The 21,235-nt window shown below is 43.4% G+C and overlaps 1 protein-coding gene across 7 annotated transcripts in view; it reads right to left on the bottom strand.

Moving 5' to 3' along the window:
* Window positions 1–21,235, bottom strand: part of ANK3 (ankyrin 3) — a 2,768,233-nt gene that overhangs the window by 806,348 nt on the left and 1,940,650 nt on the right. For all 7 annotated transcript variants that reach the window (XM_069611214.1, XM_069611216.1, XM_069611217.1 and 4 more), the window contains 3 exons: window positions 20,237–20,335; window positions 19,888–19,986; window positions 5,592–5,789 (listed from right to left, as the gene is read on the bottom strand). In XM_069611214.1, coding sequence (XP_069467315.1) covers window positions 5,592–5,789; window positions 19,888–19,986; window positions 20,237–20,335 — 396 coding nt within the window. The remainder of the gene's footprint in view (window positions 1–5,591; window positions 5,790–19,887; window positions 19,987–20,236; window positions 20,336–21,235) is intronic.

Here is a 21,235-nt window from a genome sequence, read left to right as displayed (position 1 = left end):
CCCCCCCCAAAGGCTTTAGTCTTCACATGCCGAGACCAACCTATTTGGGAAGATCTGTGTTCATTTTAACTACATTTGAAGAAATGTTGGTATATGCCAACATGCCCAATTGTTATTTGCGAATTGCCTGACCAGTCCCGTTTTTTCCTTTGTTGTTTTGCTTTTCTAGTTATAAATCCAGGACTGGAAGCCCAGATTGCAAGGAAATAAACAGGGCCTGATGTTGATATTCCAAGTTATACATGTTATTTTGACATGTATGGCTCTATCTGCATTCCAAACTTGATCCAGAGTGTGGGTAGATGGGCAAGCATTATTTTGAAATGTCCCCCATCCAACCATTAGCCAGCCATGGCTCAGAGGCATTAGACTATTTGATGAACTTGCTTATTCAGAACCACCAGAGTTGCTCAACCGCATGCCGATCCAGTGAGGTGATGCCACTGGCCAGCAACCTCACTCTAAAAACTCTAACCCCACTGAGGACATTGGGGAGGAGGTGGCATCATTGTCCTACAAAACATCCAACAACCCTGCTGAGAATTGTTGGTGCTAATAGTGTAGCGGGTCCCGCTGATTAGAGTTCTACGGGTCCATTCAAAAGACATACAAAGAGCTACTGTACTGAGCTGTTAAAGTATTCCATCTCTGTACACCTATGTGCTTGCCATGTATTAAATGCGCTTTTCTCTGCTGTGTTCTTGAAGTTGTGCCCGGTTGTTTGTACATGACAGAAAATCAATTAATACATTAGCAGCAAACAGGTGCTGTTGGACTGCACATGAGATAAGACACACCTGGAGGGCAATCTATCCCCGAAGACTACTCACTTGAAGTACTACAAATAATAACAGCAGAAGTGGCCACATTAAAACTGTAAATCTTTGTGGCAGTGGATAAAGACATTCCCCTAAACATCCTTACTGTAACATCAGTTAAACTGTCTATCGTTTTACCTGGAGGTCTGTTCTCAAGGCAGTATGTTTTAGTTACATTCGTGTAACTTGTACGCAGTCTCTTTCCACGTGGAAGTGCTGCCACAATGTTCAGGACATGAGGTGTCAATTGCTCTCTTTCTAAACCACTCAATATCCATCGTTGACTATCGTCGACCATGGGACAAAATATGAAAACTGGAGCTTTTCAATAATTAAATAGTAGGGTAGTCTAGACCAGCTTCTAGGTTGTTGCAATGCTACTCCACCATCAGCTTTCCACAGGTAGAAAGCTGTGCCAGAGGACATGAAAATGGCAAATGCTGCACTTTTAAAACACTGATAAACATAACAAGCAGAAACGTGTATGCCTGGTGAAATGGTTGTTAAACAATTTAAATCAAATTACATTTTGCTGCTTACCCTAGTGACTGGGACCACCCGTCTTCTTTTATGGTCTTGACATAGAATAAGTCTCTGACTGGGGTCTAGGTGTTGACTTAATTCCATTGCTCAAGAAGCAGTTTAACAGCAGCCTTGACAAAGGATAGATCAAACAAGCTGTCTCCCATATAGGCCGATCCCACAACATTTTGCTTTATACTTTGTGGAATGCCACCATCTATTGGACAGCGCGATCTAGTGGTAAAAGTGTGTGCTTTTAACAATTTCCTACAGAAATCCTAAACCTCTTATATACATATTTAAAATCCTTGGTCATAGAGAGTGACCCTGTAGTTATGGTTAAGTCGGATTCCCTATAAGGTCAATTTTTTTAAAAATGCTCATCACTTTGGTGCTGTTTGATGAATCGTCACAAAACTGTGCACAGAAGAAATAGACCCAACTCTGTATGCTTTTGGGAAGTACTGTTAGGTTCCATCAAGGGGGGGTGGGCGCTGGGGGGGGGGGGGGGCAAAGTTATAGGACAGTCGCAAAATGTGTTTTTCTCATGCAATTCCTCATAGGACATTTTTTACGTTCACTTTAAGTGCGAACTACTGAACTGGTTTGCCTTGATGTTTGCAAGAAGTGGGTGCCTCCTACAAAAAGTATGATTGCATTTCTCTGATGCAAATTCATCCAGCGGTTTGTTTTAAATCTGGTCACAAGCGGCAAATACCCATTTAGTGATATTTGCGTTCGCCGATCTGTGTGAACCCACAGGGCGATTTACTGGGTCATGATTAGCCAATATGCATAGCCAAGAGACATGCACCGAGGCAGTGCACACCAGATGTGGCTTAAGGGGACCTGAGGCATGGCCAAAGGCCCCGCCCCCTTGGACAGTGATCACGACCAGTCCATGGCCACTGCCCAGTATGCGAGGGCTTAGGGGGTGGGGCACCCAGGGCAAGCCGCAGGCAATGGGCAGTGCCCACAACGTGTTTGGTATGCCCAGAGAGCGATGACCATGTGGAATGGCCACTAAAGTGGGCTTGGGGGTCTCATCCACTTCCTGGGCAAAGTCCCCATATAAGAATACAGTGAAAAAAAGCTCGCCTAAAGGGAAATTATAGTCAGGTTTCCCCTAAAAACCAATGAAATTCTGTAAAGCAACTTTGTTATAGAAAAGGTATCTTTGCAATGAGAAAAACACAACTCAAAATATTCAAAGGTTAGAGTTTTTTAAGCAAGCCTTACTCCATCATCCTGAAACATAATAAATGGGCTACCGCCACACACATATGATGCCAACATACACATATGCCAACACGAAGGACATGCACATACTTCATGCAGGACCTGAGCAATGGCAAAGTGCTAAGGCAAACAAAGAGTCCCCCAAACTGGTTAAAGCCATTTTAAATTTGATGTGATGGGCAACAATCACAAAAATAAGCAAGAAACAACGATAAAAAAAAATCACTGGAAGACCTGATTTAGAGTGGTATGAACTCAATGACAGTCATCTTGAGCTGCGCATGGCAGTGGCCCATTGTGGTTGTTTTCACTGTCTCGCCTTCATATTTGTATTTCTTTAAGCTTGTTTTAGGCTTACTCTCCAGATGACCATTGAGCAGATGATCAAAAGGGCTTCATGCGTACCAACCCAACCCAGAACTCTGGACGGATATACTGGCAACCTTATTTTAAATTATTGGGAAACTGGGGGGGTGCCTAAATCCTGTAAGCAGGTATATCTGATCCCGATATTTAAGAAGGTTGAGAGGTCTGACCCCCAAAATGAGCGATTGCTATCTATACTTGATGGCTCAAGTGAAATATGTGTACTGTATTTTACATAGTATAAGAAAATGGATAGACGATAACTGTATTCTATCATGCTACCAGACTGTTTTTCGCAAAGGTCTTTCCACAGTATTCAACATCCTTATCACGAACTCGCTAATGCAACAAGCATGAAAGAAAGATGCCCACCTCACTATGTTCTCTTCATGGACTTCACAGCCACTTTTGATGCAATTGATCGAACTATACTGTGGAGTGAGCTTAGTAAGATGGGAATTCCTAGCGAGTTGCTCTATGCCAACATCAAGATAATGTTGCACGTGTAAGACTTAATGGCTAAGGTGAGACCTCTTCCCCTGTTCCGATTGATAAAGGTGCAACACAAGGCTGTGTGTTTGCACCAGACCTTTTCAATCTGTTCATGGCTGATCTTGGAAAGGTCTTTGCTGGAATAAATAATTTTCCTCCAAGACTGGGGCAAGCGATAGTCCCTTGGCTAGCTTATGCCGATGACATCGTCATTTGTGATAACACCTACATTGGCATTTGTCGAAGTGTGCACACAATATCAGGTTATGCCAAGACCAATGGATTTATCATAGATATGACTATGTCTAAATGTATGTGTTTTGGCCAAACTAAGACTCGCAGGTTTAACATCTTCACGAGTGAAAGAATAACGAATAAAGTGGGCAGCTACTGCTATTTAGGCTATGATATTAGCAATAATAAAGATGAAGCTGAACTACCGAAACAGCGCCTCTTAAAAGTGACAGCTATTATGGTTTCCATTAAGAAATAAGCAGAAGTTAGTTTCCGATATAATATACACATTAGAAACTATGTATGAAGAGCACGGCAAGTGGGCTAATACCCATGAAGGATTAATTTGCCGAAAGGTATTAGGGCTGACAAATGCTACCCCTCTACAAGCAATCTAGCTCGAACTGGGTCTGACTTCTTTGGCCACGTCAATTAAGATTAACAGGGGGAAACTATATATCAAAATAACGTGTGCAGTAGCTAGAATGAGAACCTCTTTGATCAGATAGCTTGGACACCTGTCTGGTCGCTATCCGAGGGGGTGCTGATGGCGTCTCTTAAAAAGAGCCCTGAGCATTGGATTTGGGCTATAAACCACGATTATGTGAGTAGGCCTAAATCTCTAAGCAACTTTTGTAAAAATGTATTTCCCATACTAAAACACCCCAAAATAAATTGTTCATTTCCCCTCCCCGGTATGAAGGTGAATATTTATGCTAATAAATTTCAATAAATTGTCTGTGCGTGCGATTAGCGGCTGTTGGGAAGGTGAACCCGAGGAAGACCGCTAGAGCAGATTATGCGGGAATGCTACTGCAACCAATTCCATACAGCATTTTGTCTCCTCTTGCCCTACATTTAGACATATCTATGCTATGTATTATACGAAACACGTGGTAAATCTAGACTCTATTCAGGATGAAATGTTTTGGTTAAACTGTGTTTCGGGACATAGCTTGGCCTTAACATTGGCATTGACTAGGGTTTGGCGGGCAGTGAAATTGGAATTACGAGCTGGTGGCATTGTATTGGGAGTAAAAATTATTAAGCTTGATTGAGAAGCTCTAGGGTCTTTTGCAATCAGCCACTATAATGTTTGAATATTTATTGTATAATGTGATATGGATTCTGTTTTTTTTAAAAAAACATGAATATTCTGATATTCATGTTTTTTAATGTTGTTTTCATTTGTTTGTACTGTGTGAAAAGTTAATGGCTTCATTAGTCATATGCTCCACTAATTGTCAGATGAGTGTTGCCCTTCTTTTGCACACTGACAATGTAAAACTTGTGTATTTATTTTTGTTGTGTATTTGTGTATTTCTTCTGCTTGCCATGGTACAGATTCCAGTGCCAATCACCACCTCATTTCATGATATGCTCGACTTTCGTTTCTGTAGTGACATATGTGTTCAGTTTTTCAATTTTTTATCTTCGACAGACAAGGTGTGCCAAATGTCGGAATCTTTGGCTGTACCCTTTACTCTTCAGTTCTCAAAGTCATATGAAGATAGCCTTGTGCCTGGTAAAAAGATGGACCCTTAACACATCCCATGGTCTTTTTCCACACAGTATGAATCCTCATGGCCAGGAGACATGCATTCTTCCCTGGACTGGATTTAGGATGCCTTCTAAGGAAGCTCACAACTTGAGATTCCAGAGTTCAAACCCTGAATTGCATGCATCATGTTTACAGATAACTTCATATATATCATAACACTTTGATCCTGTTAGAAAACCTTGCAACTGAAAAGCGCAAGTCTTGTATCAATGTTTATTTCTAATGAGGATTTATGTAACATAACTGATCACCATCAACTCTCCATAGTGATTAGATATTCATTGTATATGGATAGCTTTACAGCCATAGATACAAGGGTAAATTATTTGTGAGAAAAAATAAAGAAAAGTTGCTTTTACCTTATTGCTGAGGTTTACATTTGCGTTTCTCGTGAGAAGTAAAGACACCATGTCCACATGGCCTTCCTGCGCTGCAAGATGTACTGGGGCAATGCCCTGCCTGGTGATGGCGTTCGCATCTGCACCGTATTCCAGCAATGTGGTCGCTATCTCCATCTGATTTTTCTTGGCCGCAATGTGCAATGGTGTATACCCATTCTGTGAACACAACATATATGTTTATTCCAACGACTAGCAGCTCATTATTAATACCATTTTATTCAGAACATTATATTAAAGATATTGTAGAATAAAAAAAAGAAGATGGTTTATCTTACATACTTTAACACATACACAATATTGTAAACATATAAAAGCACATGTAATGAAAGCATGTCTGCAAACTGCAACTTGGTAGCGGAATGTCTAACAAAAAGCATGGGTTGCCAATAGAAAACCTGCACCATTTAAGCATTAAAATACAAATGTACACCAAGAATTATATACGGCCAAGAAACATTGTTACTGAGTTAGGTTCTTAGCTATTGTGAAACACTGGCATCCAGCCCACAGAGTACCAGCCCTGAACTATTCCTGAACCCCCTGAAATAGCAACTAGGTAGGAAATGCCAGGTCCCAAAGACACAGGGAATTCAGGGCTGCATCTTCCAAGATGCATCAGGTATCGAAAGACAACACACTGAGTGGATTCCAGAGTGTCTTTCAGGGATTCATAAAAACATATGGAAGGAGAAATACTAGCACATCGAGAGAGCCCCCTTAGTCAACAGGTGCAAATACTCAAAGGAAAAAAACCCAGCTCAGCGCCCCGCCCTCCAGCAAGAGGACCGTTTTCTCCCTGCAGCATTTAAGGTGAGAAATACTTGCTTCTCCCTGCACATTTTGAACAGATGGGAACTTACCCAAGGTTATCCTGTCCTTTGTGATGGTGTTTAAAACACCAGAAATCCACAAAACAAACATCCGTGCAAGGGGACAGCCAGGAGGCAAGACCGGAGCAGAGCAAAAGGCCAACACCAGCTCCTGTATTAAAAACAAACTTAAAGAAATCCAAAATGGTGGCAAGTCTTTCCAATACTTCCCTTCCCTGGCTTGGCATAGGAACCTAATTATTCTATAAAACTGAAAGCTTGCCTTAGCCAATGGAGGGTGGTGAGGGCTTTAAAATTGAGGCAGGTACACAGGTAGTGTCTCTGGACTGGGAGCTGAGGAAAGGAGTATGTTGAGAAATCTGGAGAGCACCATAGTGGAACCCCGTTGTATCCCAGATGAGAGGTGTGTTCCAGTGAGGGGGAGGAGAGCCCGTGGACCCCAGAAGAAGGATGTGCTCCTGTGAGGAAGAGGTGAGCCCAGTGCCTTAAGTGGCACTACAAATCGAGCCGGGGCTCATCGAGGGGGGGTGGCCTACCAACGGGGGTCTTCATGGGCCATTAGGCCACGCCCCCTTGACGAGCCCCGGCTCAATGGGCTACTGGCACCCCTGCCAGGCAGCCTTTTGTAGAGATTAGCACACTCTCCCCAATGGGGGAGAGGGTGCTGATCTCTGCATTTATTTTGTATAGGCTTGCCTGGCAGGGGACAGAGCCTCCCTATTCAGCTTTAATGGTGGTACTGCCCCTCGCCAGCTGGGGAGGGGCAGCGTCACCATTAAGGCTGAAAGGGTGAGGCCACTGGAAGCAGAGGCCTTTTTCCTAAAGACTGACACTCCCGCGAATGCTTCAGTGTTTAGAAAGCAAGGCCTCTGCTTCCAGTGGCCTCACGTTTTCTCCATAATGGCGGCGCCGGACCACGTGCATCACTTGATTAAAGGGATGCCTTGCAGGTGCGGCGCCACCATTATGGCTAAAAGGCATTTTTTTCTGAAGCCTGAAGCTCTCGCTCATGAGCGAGAGCTTCAGGCTATAGAAAAAAATGCCTTTTCGTGTAGTGGCCGGGGCTGCCAGGGGAGATTAGTGGGCCCTGGCAGGGCCCCGCCTCAAAACGAAATTTGAGCCTGCCGGGGCTCGGCCCTGGCAGGCCCCGGCCCACTTAAAGCCCTGGGTGAGCCACTGGGACTCCAGAAGAGGGGTATAGTCGAGTGAGGGGGAGGAGAGCCTGTGAGCCCAGAAGGGGCATGTGCTCCAGTCAGGGGGAAGAGAGCCCCTAGACACCAGAAGAAAGCCTCCTGACTTCAAGAGAAGGGGGCAGAGTGAAAAGTAGTAAGAGCGGCAGAGACTTTGATCCCTGGAAGAGGGGAAGTGTAAAAGAAGACAACGCCTTGTGAGTCCAGAAGAGGGGTATGCTACAGCGAAGAGAGAGAGTGACTTTGATCCCCAGTAGAGGGGATGTGTAACAGAAGGGGGAGCCCCTTAGCCCCATAAGAAGGAGGTAAGTAACGGGGAGAAGGAGAGCTTTGGGAATGGGAGGAGTTTTGGGGCATTTCAAAAAGAAAGAAAGCCCTAAAATCCTGGGAGAGGCAGAGAGGTCTTGTGGTCCTCAGAAGAAAGGATAAGAATTGAGCTCTAGAAATCACTGAGCAGGTCACCTTCCTATTTGGAACTTTCTGGATGCCTTTTTATCTGTCATCTATCATATATAACCCAGCTTTAAAGAAGTAAGTTTTGCAAGAACCTTTATGTTAAAGCCACCCTAAATCCATTTCCATGCAATAGTCTTATGTTTTACATTTGCTTAATAGAACCCTTTAACCTTATTCCGGTCTCAGGAATTTTTGGTAACCATGTCTTGGTATTCCCAAAAATACATGATTAAACTCGTAAGATGTGAACTGGGTTTTTTTTCTCGCTCTACTCATCTTCAAATAAGAAGGGATATGGTTTATTTAATAATAAGGAAAGCTGGTGATCATTCCTAACTGGGCTTCTCACCGGCCGAGAAAGGAAGCAACCCAGAAAGTAATCGTTTTAGAGAGGCAATCATTTGTTTTTTGTGAGATAAGAGTTGACTACCAATCAATTGTTACTGATGAAGGTGGTTATAAAACAGCAGAAATTTAAAGCTAAGCTTTGGAATTGGAAAAATAATGTGAAACCTCACTAGGTAGAAAGAAGGTACAGGGATATGCAAATTATCTGCCAAACTATGTGCAACTGCAACCTTACATCTAACATCCTGCAGACAGCAAGACCAGTCTCTTATCAAATTTGGATGACATCTTTTGGAAATGCAACAAACTTTAAAACACCTTTTTATACATTGTTTATGCTTGTAACGGTAGATAAATAAATACGTCTAAATGCTAAAATGTAATACTAGAATTGATTAGGAAATACTTTCTTACTCTGGTAAATTTGGCAGTAGTGAGATACTGAGGTTCATAAGCATTCATATTTTACCATTATCACTATAAACTTTGATATTTAACCACGTCTAGGCGATTTTTTTAAAAAACAGTGTACAAGGTTTATTGTGCACTATTATAAAGATCATTTTGAATTTGACTGTAGGAAGAAATGACACGACAGACCTAGTAGGCCCACTTTACCTGCCTTTACTAATGCTCTATGTGGGCGTGAAACCACCAGTGCTAAAGATTACCATAAACATGATTTTTCCAATATAGTCTTACTCAACATTCCAACTAAGCCACACTAATCTCAATAAGAATTGTTTCCATACCTGGCTTAGCTCACAGCTGTAAATGCGTTTTCATAACATCGTGGCAATTTCATACCTTTGATCAATTAGTCCTCTTGAGGGATAGTTCTGCTAGCCCCAATCCTGGAGCAAATAAGTGTCCTGAGTTTGAATGGATTTCCTAGTCCCAGGCATGTCCTAAACTCCCCCACCTGTCAGTAGGTCACTGGGCGAGAGGTCTTGTACACCCCATAAAGATATCTGTTGTTGACCAGCATATACATTGGCTCAGCTTTGGTATTTATGTTGTCCTAATACAGTTGAAGCCTTGAGGTGACCAAAGTCGGATTTAAAATATGACCAAGTACAGCTCCCGAAGAATGGTGAGAATGAATCCCTTTAACCACATTTACTAAAAAATCATCAATAACATTCCTAAAACAGACCTGACAGTGTTCTGTTGTGAAAAATGCTGCAGGATGGCATTTGCCACAAGATATCCAGGTAGGAGGTGAGAACAGAGTAGCACTACACAGAACCCTTGCATCTCCTTAGAATATTAATACTGACACAAGGGGCCTCATTCTAAGTCTGGCAGTCTGGAAATAAGGGTCCGGTAGCAATGTACCAGCACCCTTTCTGGGCTGCCAGACTACAAGTATTACCGCAGAGGTCGTTGCTTCCAGCATGACTGAACTGCCGGGGACAACAGCCCCTGCAGGCATAGTTTTCATGGAAGCAGCGGCACCGTTAGCAACGGTGCCCGTGCTTCTGTGTCCCCATTCCAAATGCGGTCTTACACTTTCCTCTGCCTGATATCCCGGGCTGTCAGGACTTGTAATGTGCCAGTGGCACCGGGATATGAGGCGGACTAACAGTGTTACAAGTTTGGCAGCAACCCGCCGGTTTGCTTTGGCCGGTTACCACCAAACTCCTAATGAGGCCAAAGGCCTCTTAAATTACTGCTTAATCTATCAACAGAACCACAAAGGTTGCCACAGAGGATATATGGGACAATGGGGGATATCAGGACCATGTGTCATAGTTCACAATCTTTTAGTAAGGGTTACATTCCACAACTGGGCACTTAAAAGGAAAATGGGATCTTTGCAAACAAAATAAGGCCAGGCTCTGGCCCGCTCCCCCCAGGGACCCACCCTTTATCCAATGCATCTTCTCTGGGATGGGCTCATTCTTGTTGGAATGGTGAGGTGAATGGAGCTGAGCAGACAGTGAAGTGATGTTGGCAGGACTCGGGGTGAACCCTAACTGAGGAACAATGTGGGTGTGCCTTTGTGCCTGCAGACCGGAGTACGCCCGATTCGTACCTTGGTAACCTATCAGTCTCTGACCCTGCCTGTCGGAATTCAAGTTTATTTAAAACCCTGCAACAAGACCGGACAATATTTCTAAAACTGAATACAAACAACCATTACCCAAGCCAAACTAAAATAAACCCAAGGCAATTTAAAACCAACAAACATTAAGTCAGAAGGGGGCAAATCAAAGTCCCAAAGTTTATAAAGTTTGACGATGTGTAAAGAAGTCCATAATAAAAAAGTGTACTAAAGAGGACCAATGTGAATCTTGCCTTCCCTGAAAAATTGCTTAAAACTTGATGTTGTAAAGTAAGAAGCACTACAAAGTTGTGGTAAGCTGACTTCAACCAGAGGCACTTGTTCTTTGTAAACTACTGTTCGGGCAGCAGAGTATACCTGAACAGTGAACTTTGAAGTAGTAGACCTGGCATGGAAGTAAACCAGGTGTGATTGAAGTTGCAGGCCTTGCATGGGAGTAAACCAGGTGTGATTGAAGTAGTGGGCCTGGCATTGAAGTAAACCAGGTGGAAGTAAACCTTAGCTGTGAAGTGGTGTTGAAAAATGATCTTGACAAACTTTAATTGCTGAAGCAAGTACTGTGTATATAGTTGAACAGAAGTTTTCTATATCCTTAGAACTAAAAAATGGTTGCCGAAACATCCTGACAAAGACAATTCATGTTTAATAATGATAAGCTAAGGAAATATTCTTGGTTTATGCAAAGAAGATTGTTTTGAGTCTTATTATTATAAGCACAAGAGAAAGGAGAAAGAGCTTTTGTTGATTATTACAAGCTGAAGAGAAAGAATATTTGTTGAACAATTCCATAGTGTTGGAACTCTGTGTTGTCATATTGAAGCTACAAAGAACTGTGTTGGAACTTTTGTTACAAACAGGATTTCCTTATTTCTTTTGAAACTGTGGAACAGAATCTTTTTTTAATCTTGGGAACTGAGTCAGACTATTAAGAGAGTGCGGATCGGGCGTTGAGAGGACAGGACAATCGTATCCCCTTCTACAAATCGCTCATGGTTCTATATACCAATTGCTTAACCATCATTGGCAGATAGGAAAGAGAAAAACGAAAATAAGGAAGAGGAAATCAATGAAAAACTTAGGAATCTTTCCTGACGAACCATGGGAAATTAACTATGGTGAAACACATGTTGAGAGAAATAAGTTTATGAAGAGGAATTGTAACATTAAATGAGAGAATTACAAGTAAATGAAGAGGATCTATAACAATAAATATGAGTTACATAATGTAGTGAACCATGAGTGATTATTGAAGAATGAACTTATTACTGCACAAAAGACCTTTATAGTTGGGGCACAGATAAAGAACATCATTTGATTTGGGAAAGACAAAGGTCTTCGTGTATTGCAACGGTCACAATATAGGTGCCCCTACGTGCTGACAATTGGAACCTACCAACAAAATTAAGGACTCGCCCTGGGAAAAGAGCCTAAATACACCAGAATCTGTACATACCAAATATTAAGGGAGACTGTTGTCATATTGTGAATTTAACTTTTATAATTTTGTTGCCTTTGAACTACCATGCATTACCTTGTTGGGGTACTTCATGTTTAAGTGTGAGGGACAGAAACCTTTTGTTAGAGTGCTTCCTTTAGTTTATTTTAGGCAGGGAAATTCTTGTCAGGTTAGGGATAGTGAGGTGTTAGCCCAACCTTTTCAGTTAATAAAATGGCATCTTTTGAAAAACCTTCAGAAAGTTGCCCGTCTCACATTTCTGATCCCTCACAGGGTGCCCCCCCCACACCTTTATAAAGGATTTGGCCATTAGGGAGGGGCTCTGGCGGACTCTAATACAAACATGGGTAGTACATTGCATGGGGCATCCACCCCTCTCCCCCCCCATTGCCCTCCTTACCTTCTAGGTGCCCACTCAATGTGACCTGCCACACCTAGTTGTGGGTGCATGTGACCTCAAATTTGGCAAGCTTGCCAGAAGACCAGAAGAATTGTTCAATAGAAAACCATTGTTCGGAAATTTTAACTAGCGGATCAAAGACTGGTTAGGGAGTTCGGTTGGGAAAGAGTCCATAAACCAGAACATAACAGGGAGAGATGCTACAACAAGTCATTCTGACGGTAATGAAAAGCACACACTTTCAAATATTTAAGTTGTGCATAGTTACAGTTTTAGGCACAGATAGATCAAGTGATCCACAGTTATTTATATTTTTTGTTTGGCCAAGTGCCAAAAGAAGGAGTTTAACTGAAGTCTCCAGGGTTAAAGGTGAGCAATTTAGCTAGACGACCATATGTCCCTTCCCTCATTTGGCCTTCAGATTTTAGGTTCCAATTTTTAGACTGCATTTAAATAAGAATCAGAAATATCTTGTAAATGTTTGTAGATTCTTCTGCTCTACAGCCCAAGATGGATCCATTCAATAGCATCTCCATTCTGGCACTAGGAGGGAAGCCTTGAGAGTTGCCAACAGGCATCCCAATTACCTGCACATGATGTTCAATGTATATCTCAAATTTTCGGGAACATTTCTGGATTACTCTAACTTTAACTGTTTTTATTGTGGAAAGGCAGCCCTCCCAGACAAGCCATGTAGGGAAAATAAAGTGTATGTTCTTCATTTTCATCTGTCATTTTAAAAGCTATAGTAACTACCAATAATCTGATCTTGGCACCCATTTCAGAAAGTTTCCGATTTCAGAGCTAATCAGGATTGTGTAATTTTGGCCACTAATCTGTGATAGTTCCCAGATTACTGCTATACCAGTGGCTGGGTCCTTGGAAACGTCCATTGCTACTGCCTCAGTCCCTGTCTGTCCATGCCTCCCACTGTGCCTTCCTCTGTCCTCAATGTTTCTTCCCTGGTAGCCACTCACCCTCTCTATGCTCCCGTTTAAGGCTCTGGAGGTCCTCCTGCGTCACCTTCCCTTTGACCCAGGCCCTTTGGTCTTTGTGCTGTCTTTCTGCATCCGATTCCCTGTACACCCTGTCCGTCTGGTGCGTACCTCATCACCATGGCACACAAGCCACAACCAAAGATGTTTCTGCTGTTTTACTCTCCCTCATTGTCACATGAAGGTTAGTTCTGTCCCTCTGGTCGTGGGGCAATAGCAGTCATTAGGTGCCCTTAAACCTTTAATGGCTCTTGCTTAGCTCAGGCCATTAAGTTGGTTTCTGGGAACCTAATATCCAGCCTTGCCCATCGCCATGGTTGTGTAAGGGTGCAGAAGGAGAGAGGCGAGATACAGGTGGCATATTTGTTTGGGCTAAAGACTTTTAATCAGACAATAATACAAGGAAAAGGGGTTCAAGAAGGCCTGACTGTCCATAACCACTAAGAGGGTTTGCCCTACCACAAAACTAAAATCAAGGATAGCCAAATGTCCAACATAACCCATTGCATTGAATCTGCCTGTGGTGCTTGTTGCCCCCATTGCATTGAATCTGCCTGTGATGCCTGCTGCCCCCACTGTATTGAACATGCCTGTGCCTGATGCCCCTGACAAAACCATCATGCCTACGCATGACCCCCTGGCTTCCTCAGCCATGGGCCAACTGTCCTCCACCCTCAAGTGTGCCCTAATAAATTCCCGCTCAGTTCCTGCACATGCCCTAGATATTCATGACTTAATTCCCAAAAACAAAACTGACCTCCTTATTATCGCTGAATCCTGGCTGAATGACTCATAAGGCCCTGCCCTCTCCCTGGCCATCCCAGACGTATACACCATTTGCAGGCAAGGCCGACCCCTTCTCAGAGGTGGGGGAGTAGCCCTCATCGCCAAAGACAACCTCACTATTAGGAGGATTGAAGGTGAACTTGGCCACAGCTGTGAATACCTTCCCCTCAAAATCTATCTCTCCCCTAACCTCACCTTGACCCTTCATATTGTTTATCGACCTCCGGGTCCTATCGCCGAATTCTAAAAATCCCTCATCCAAGCGCTTTCAGTGAACTTAAAGAAAAAATCCAAAGTCCTTCTCACAGGTGACCTTAACTTAGGCCTCAATTATCCTAATGACGCCCATGCGGCCCCTCTAAATAAAGCCCTCTCCACTCTCGGATTCTCGCAAACCATCTCGAATCCTACCCACATCAAAGGACGTTCTTTAGACTGGGTTGCCCAGCACAACTGCCCAGTGCTAATCACCGGAAACTCTCCTGTCCCATGGACAGACCACCACCACATCCAATTTGACCTTGACACATCTAAAGAGCCCCCTAAACCCACCATACCTTTACCCGCAGCTCTCGCCAGAAGCTCCCGCCTACTAACTGTGGAAAGGATCACGCCCTTCCTTGAGGTACTGGCTCTCCAAGCCCCCTTCTCAATGGACCCTGACACTCTTGCCAATGCTTTCAAACTGGCAATCACTAATGCAGTTGATGCCATCGCCCCTCTTACTCTCAGAAAATCTAAGAAAGCCAAGCATACCAACGCATGGTTCTCCCAAGAGCTACTTGAGCTTTGTGCCAAGAAGCGAGTTGCCCTCTCAGCCTGGAGAAATAAACCTAACGACGCTACCAAATCTACCTTTAAGACTATCTCTAAGGACTACAAATCAGCTATTATCTGCGCTAAAGCTAACTTCTTCAACAACAGGATTGCCAACGCCAAATCTAGTACCAAAGCAATCTTCACCATCTTCAGGGAACTTGAAACTCTGTCCACCCCACCATCCTGAAAGATGAAAAATGGTGCAATGACATCCAATCCGCCATGTTTAATAAACTAAACACCTTGCAAACTAAAATTCAGGCACACCAAAAAGCTCTGACCCTCCTAATTGCCAACAACAATATTAACACCAACAAAGAGACCAAAACCCACTCCTGCCCGCTATTCGACTTCAAGGACATCACTGAATCTGAGGTCATCACGCTCCTAAAAACCATCAAACCATCAAACTGAAAAGGTAACGTTTGCCCTGCAAAGCTAGTCAAAGACTGCGGCCCTACCCTTGCCCCCTTCCTCACAGCCTTCATAAATGCATCCTTTCAGTCTGGCCAGGTTCCTACTGATCTTAAGGAAGCCTGGGTTTGTCCGCTCCTCAAAAAACCCTCAATTGACCCATTAGTACCAGGGAACTACAGGCCCATCACCACTGTCCCCTTTCTTCTGAGAATTCTCGACAAAGCGGCCTACCAGCAAGTCCAAAAATTCCTCGAAGAGCACCACCTTCTGGGCCTGCGGAAGTCTGGTTTCAGACCTCAACATGGGACTGAAACAGCTCTACTTGACCTGAAAAATCAAATGGATGACGTTTGTGACGCTGGCAAACCAGCGCTCCTGCTCGATCTATCAGCGGCATTCAACCTCGCTGATCACAACGCACTCTTCCACCATCTCTCTATAGCAGCCAACTTCTCCCCGAAAGCATGCACATGGATCACCTCCTTCCTACAGGAAAGGGCCATGAAAGTTTTCTCCGACTCAGCATGCGCCTCTCCCAGTCACATCAAATGTGGGGTGCCCCAGGGCTCCTGCATAACGCCCACCCTCTACAACCTGTTCACTCGGCCTCTCTTCAATCTCCTTGATGCCATGGGCATCTCACACTAATTATGTAGATGACACCCAAGTGCTCATCCCGCTCCCAGGTGACTGAGTTGGACAAGAACACCCTCAATTCTATCTACGCCACCATCCAAGCTTGGATGGCAGACAATTGGCTATGTCTTTTTTTTGACAACTTTATTTAAAGATTTATCAAAAGAAATACATATCATTCCAAAACAACAATTATGATAACAAGAAAACGACAAATAAAACGAAAAAAGCATTATACAAGTTGATACAAATAGTACAGAATAAATAAGAAAAACCTATCAATTATCTCTACTAATCGCAACAAACCTAATTTGAAATGATAACTAGCAAAAAATCAGAGGAAAACAAGAGAGAAAAAAAACAAAATAAAAAAAAACACAACCACACAACACAAGACATACACAATAAAAAGAACACAATAGTAAATTAACCACTCTGAAACAAAAACCATCGCCCATCAGCACTTAATTCACACACAGAGTCTTAATAGTGAGAAGACCAAGCTTTTACTTATTGGGTCGCCGACCATTCTAGGCAACCTCGACAAACAATACTCCTCCTTTACCATCGACAACATCCCAATTGCGGTGTCCCAAACAGTCAAGACTCTAGGAGTCTATCTCAACTCTAATCTCACTATGGACAGGCATATTAATGCCATAGCCTCTTCATCGGCATACTATTCCAAACTCATCTACGCAGCAAGATCCTTCATATCCTCTCAAAATGGCATCACTATTGCCAGGGCCATGATAGGATCCAGGTTGGACTACTGCAATGCGCTCCTTGGTGGGACCTCTGGCAAAAACATCGCTAAGCTCCAACTTGCCCAGAACAATGCCCTCAGGGCCACCACAGGTTTCTCCAGGCAAGACCACATTTCTGACCTTAGAAGGCAGGTCCACTGGCTGCCCATTAGGCAGAGGATCATATTTAAAATCCTCTCCCTCACCCATAAATGCCTACATGAACTTGCTCCCCCCTACCTTGCCCAGAGAATTTCACGACCCACCTCTGCTAGGCCCTCTAGATCAGCCTACACCAACTTGATCTCTACCCCTAAGACCTGCAGAGTACGTGCGGGCGGTTCGAGCTTCCCAGCTCTAGCAGCCTCACACTGGAATGCCCTACCCACGCACCTCAGAGGGACTGACTCTCACCTAGCCTTCTGCAAAGCCTTAAAAACTAGGATGTTTGTCTAACCTACCTGCCATGATCTCTGCAGGCAGACGAACGTCACATGTAACCATGCTCCGTTTCTCTCTCTGTAACTAAGTACCTTATGTCTTCTATGTATACATAATCTTGCCTGCGTACATCTTCATGTAATAGCGACTCGATGTCTTTGGGCTGCAGTGCGCTCTACACATGTAAAAAATAAATAAAATGAATAACAATCCACCGTCTCGTCTAACCTAACTCTGTCCCTTACACTTAAAAGAAGAAAAGGAAGGTGCATAGGGTTTTGTGTTCATTAGCCAACAGTTCCAATGTTAAAGAAATAGAAAGTGCCAAACAGTGTTCCAATAAAAGCTCATAAAGGGCAAGTTCTTGCTGGGTGCGAGCCATGCATTTGACATGTCCCAATACTATGGTCGGCGAGGTCAAGCAATTATCGACAATCACTAACACCTGACTTGCATTACACTTCCCCACACGGATAAAAGGCAGAGCACGAGAGCACACTCTGAGTGAGGCACAGCACACAAGGAAACAGCAGTTTTGAGACGGTAGCTGAGCGAGAGGGGAAAGACGGCAAAACCGAAGGGGATCACAAGGAGGGAAATTCCCTTGACCTTTTCGACATGGAAGCATTACTTTCCAGAGACCTCCAGAATAGAAAGCGCAAGACTAGGAAACCAGGCTGAAGAATCCTGCATTGTTTGTCTGAGATACCCAGGGCCCTCCCGCGTCAGTAATGAAGGCGGGGAGAATCACCAGCCGCCGTGGTAACGTCCTTGGCTCCAAGAACAAAGCAGCATCAGTGAAGTCAACACAGCCGGTGAGTTGGGAAGACAGATACAATTCCGGTCTGTGTTGAAGACAAGGTTGCACGCAGCAACATTGTATGGCGAGCACTAGAACAAACATTATTAAAACACGTGTGATAAGAGACGCAAGTGAAGTTAAACTGTTGATGAGTGATTGAACTTTAAAGAAAGCTACAATACCTTTGACAGAGTGGTCTGGCACTGCGTGAGTGCTCAATCGAAGGTCTCTGCAAGGTATTCAGCTGAGAAATAATAACAGTATATAAATTTGGTCCGACCCCGGCCGAGGGAGACCAATTGAAAGAGAACAAATAAACGTCAATCGAAGTGGTCCTGCAAATCCTGTGCACAGTCGAAAGTCTTTGATTTTTATAAAATAGAGAACATTTGAAAAGGTACGTGAATTTGGTCTGAACCCGGCACAGGTAGACCAATTGAAGGTTTTGTGTGGGGCTTGGAGACCCGGGGTGAACAGAAAATCCCCAGAGAATTTGTACATGTGAAATCCTAAGAAGAAAGGAACTTTGACGTTTGCCTTGTTGCATCAGGTGCTCTGAAATAAGAGACTTTGAATGGCAAAGAGACTTTGGCCCAGAAGTCCCTGATGTTGAATTGTTGAACTGCATCCTTGTGCTAGAGAAGCCAGAGACCGTGCTAAGCCCGAGTGTGCCGCCTTGTCCCATGCTGAAAACATGGGGAAAGGGAGCCAACAGCTTGAATATCCTGACATATCATTTCTTGAACACTTTTCTTTTGCATACCATTGTTTCCCACACTATTTGTATTTAGAGGTAAGGATTGGCAATATGTTTATTAGTACAGGCCCTTTTATTTTGACAAGACACCACTAGGACTGTGTTATTATTATTTGATGGTCGTAGCTTACTCTCAGCTTTAGATTTAGGATTAGATAGGCGTTTTCCAAACCCAATTGAAGTTCAATAAACACCCTTGAACTGTGATCACTTGTGTCTGTCTTATTGTATGATACTATGCCTTCCTTACAATATTCACAAAGTCACTTATTATTGGTCCTCTACTGAGGCTAATGTTAATGACTTTGGCTATTCATGGTGTCCTTTCAATTGATAATTGCTGACTAGCTTTATTTACTGGTGATTGGTTTGAATTAATGATTACACATGATCAGCTTTTAGGTGCTCCCTCTCTGGCCCTGCTGTTGCCGCCCTTCCCCCCTCTCTGACACACTCTTTTCTTAATATTATGTTGCAAGGCCTACTAAAGGTCCTTATGGTAATTCAGTACACGCCGTTTCTTTTTCTGAGGTCTTTCATTTGCCCTGATGGTTTGCTCATCATCAATGATATTGCTTGTGCATACTGCCAAAATGTCTCATTTATAGTGCTCTGCAGCGTTACTGCATTTTAATAGTTTTTAGGTTGCCAGCTTGTTTGAATGGTAAACCACATACGTTGTCATGTTCTTAAAAACACCACCCATTTATATGCTTCTTGTAATATAATCTCAACAAAGTCTGTTAAAATGCAATGAAAAAACCCATGGCAGGACTCCCATTGTTCCTAAAAATAAATCAGAGATCTTAATATGATGTGAGAATCGCATCTGCAATCCTAATTGTGATCATATACATAGTGGCAATCCTTGGCAAGAACAAGAGACACAGTTTCTACTTTAAGACATTTTTGTAATGATAAAAAGAAACAAAAACATTGCTTTTCTTTTATGCAACCAAGGAATTTATTAAGAAGACTGTTAAGGTAAGAGCACACTAAAACAGAAATCTACAGCTAAGCGGTGATGAAATGAGCAAACTAAAAAAATAAAAGCATCACAAATCACATTCACGTGCCACACACATTTCCAGGTCTTAGATTTTGTACCTTTGCTGATGCATGAGGGGATGCTCCTTGGTCCAAGAGCAGAAGTGCCACTTTCTGATTATCGTAGTGTGCAGCTACATGCAGTGGAGTTAAACCACTCTAAAAACATACGCAGAAACAATCTTTGTTATAAACTATCACAAACGAGAGTGAAGAGAATTAGAGTGCATCTACATGTGGAACAATTGAAATCTGTGCCCACCACCACACCTGGAGCCTTTCACACTTATAATAGACAAACAACAAAGAAAAGTGAAATGGTGCTAAGAAGTGCTAGTATGAATTGTATAATCAATGTGCTCTTGTGAGTTAATGGTGCAGTTAATAATGGCAGGAAGTCTGGTCCTACCTTGCCAGCAGCATCTGGAGAAGCATTTTTCTGAAGAAGCATATTCGCTACTTCAATTTTCCCATATTTTGCGGCCACATGTAGAGGGGTAAATCCTTTCTGCAAGAGAATAAAGCAACACTTACTGTACCAAACTAGTGCACTTCACCTTGTGCAGTATACTTGCTCCATGCAGTGGAAGGAGACCAATAAAGACAACCTAAATGATCTGGCGTTTAAATGAAGGACAACGGCCCTATACAATGGCATTGATTTGATGATACGACACCAATATGGCTAGATGTTGCTTCTTTTTCATTCATTTCCATTTTGAAACTGGTGTTTTCCCCAGAATGTCATCCTTCGTCCCACAACGGCTTTCCCTCCCCATGTGATCCATCTTGGTGCACCACCCCCAGGGGGACTCTTGGACTGTGGAATGTGAGGCACCTGAGCGTGTCCTTAATTCTTTTTCCCCAGGATCCTCCTCTCAGGTGGCCATCGCTTTTGGATCCCGACCCTGGGGGTGGGTATGCGAGGGAGTATCACCTGGGTGGAGGGAACTTGGGCAGTGGGGAGAGGGCATCCTTAGGTGAGATATGGTATCCCGCTTTCCCTTTTCACAATGAGCCCTCTATCCCTAAAGTCTTTGTAGGGTATTGTCAACCCTTTTACTTTTCCTCCTTCCAAACTGTGCCCCAACTAGGAGGACACACCCTCATTTTACTGATACACACACATCAGAAACAAAACAGTTATAAATGCTCCTCTTATTAAATCTGACAGTTCTAAACAACTACTGAGACGAAGAAGGGGGCTATGGAGGCATACCAGTGGAAGAACCAGGAAAGTCTGCCTAATGGAGTTCTCCATAGACAATCAATGGAACTCAATGACCCACGCCTCGGGTCATTTAACACACCTCTTGGATATAGAAATGCCCACTGCATTAAGAGAGGAGGAATGGGCTGGAGTAAAGGAAGCTAGACGCTCAAGTGCCGGGAGCGGTGCAGTGCAGGA

Source organism: Ambystoma mexicanum, chromosome 8, assembly GCF_040938575.1.
Source record: "Ambystoma mexicanum isolate Mex_15411 chromosome 8, UKY_AmexF1_1, whole genome shotgun sequence".
Taxonomy (NCBI): domain Eukaryota; kingdom Metazoa; phylum Chordata; class Amphibia; order Caudata; family Ambystomatidae; genus Ambystoma; species Ambystoma mexicanum.
Note: the sequence above shows the minus strand (reverse complement) of the source record. Positions and strands in the feature narration are given on the sequence as shown.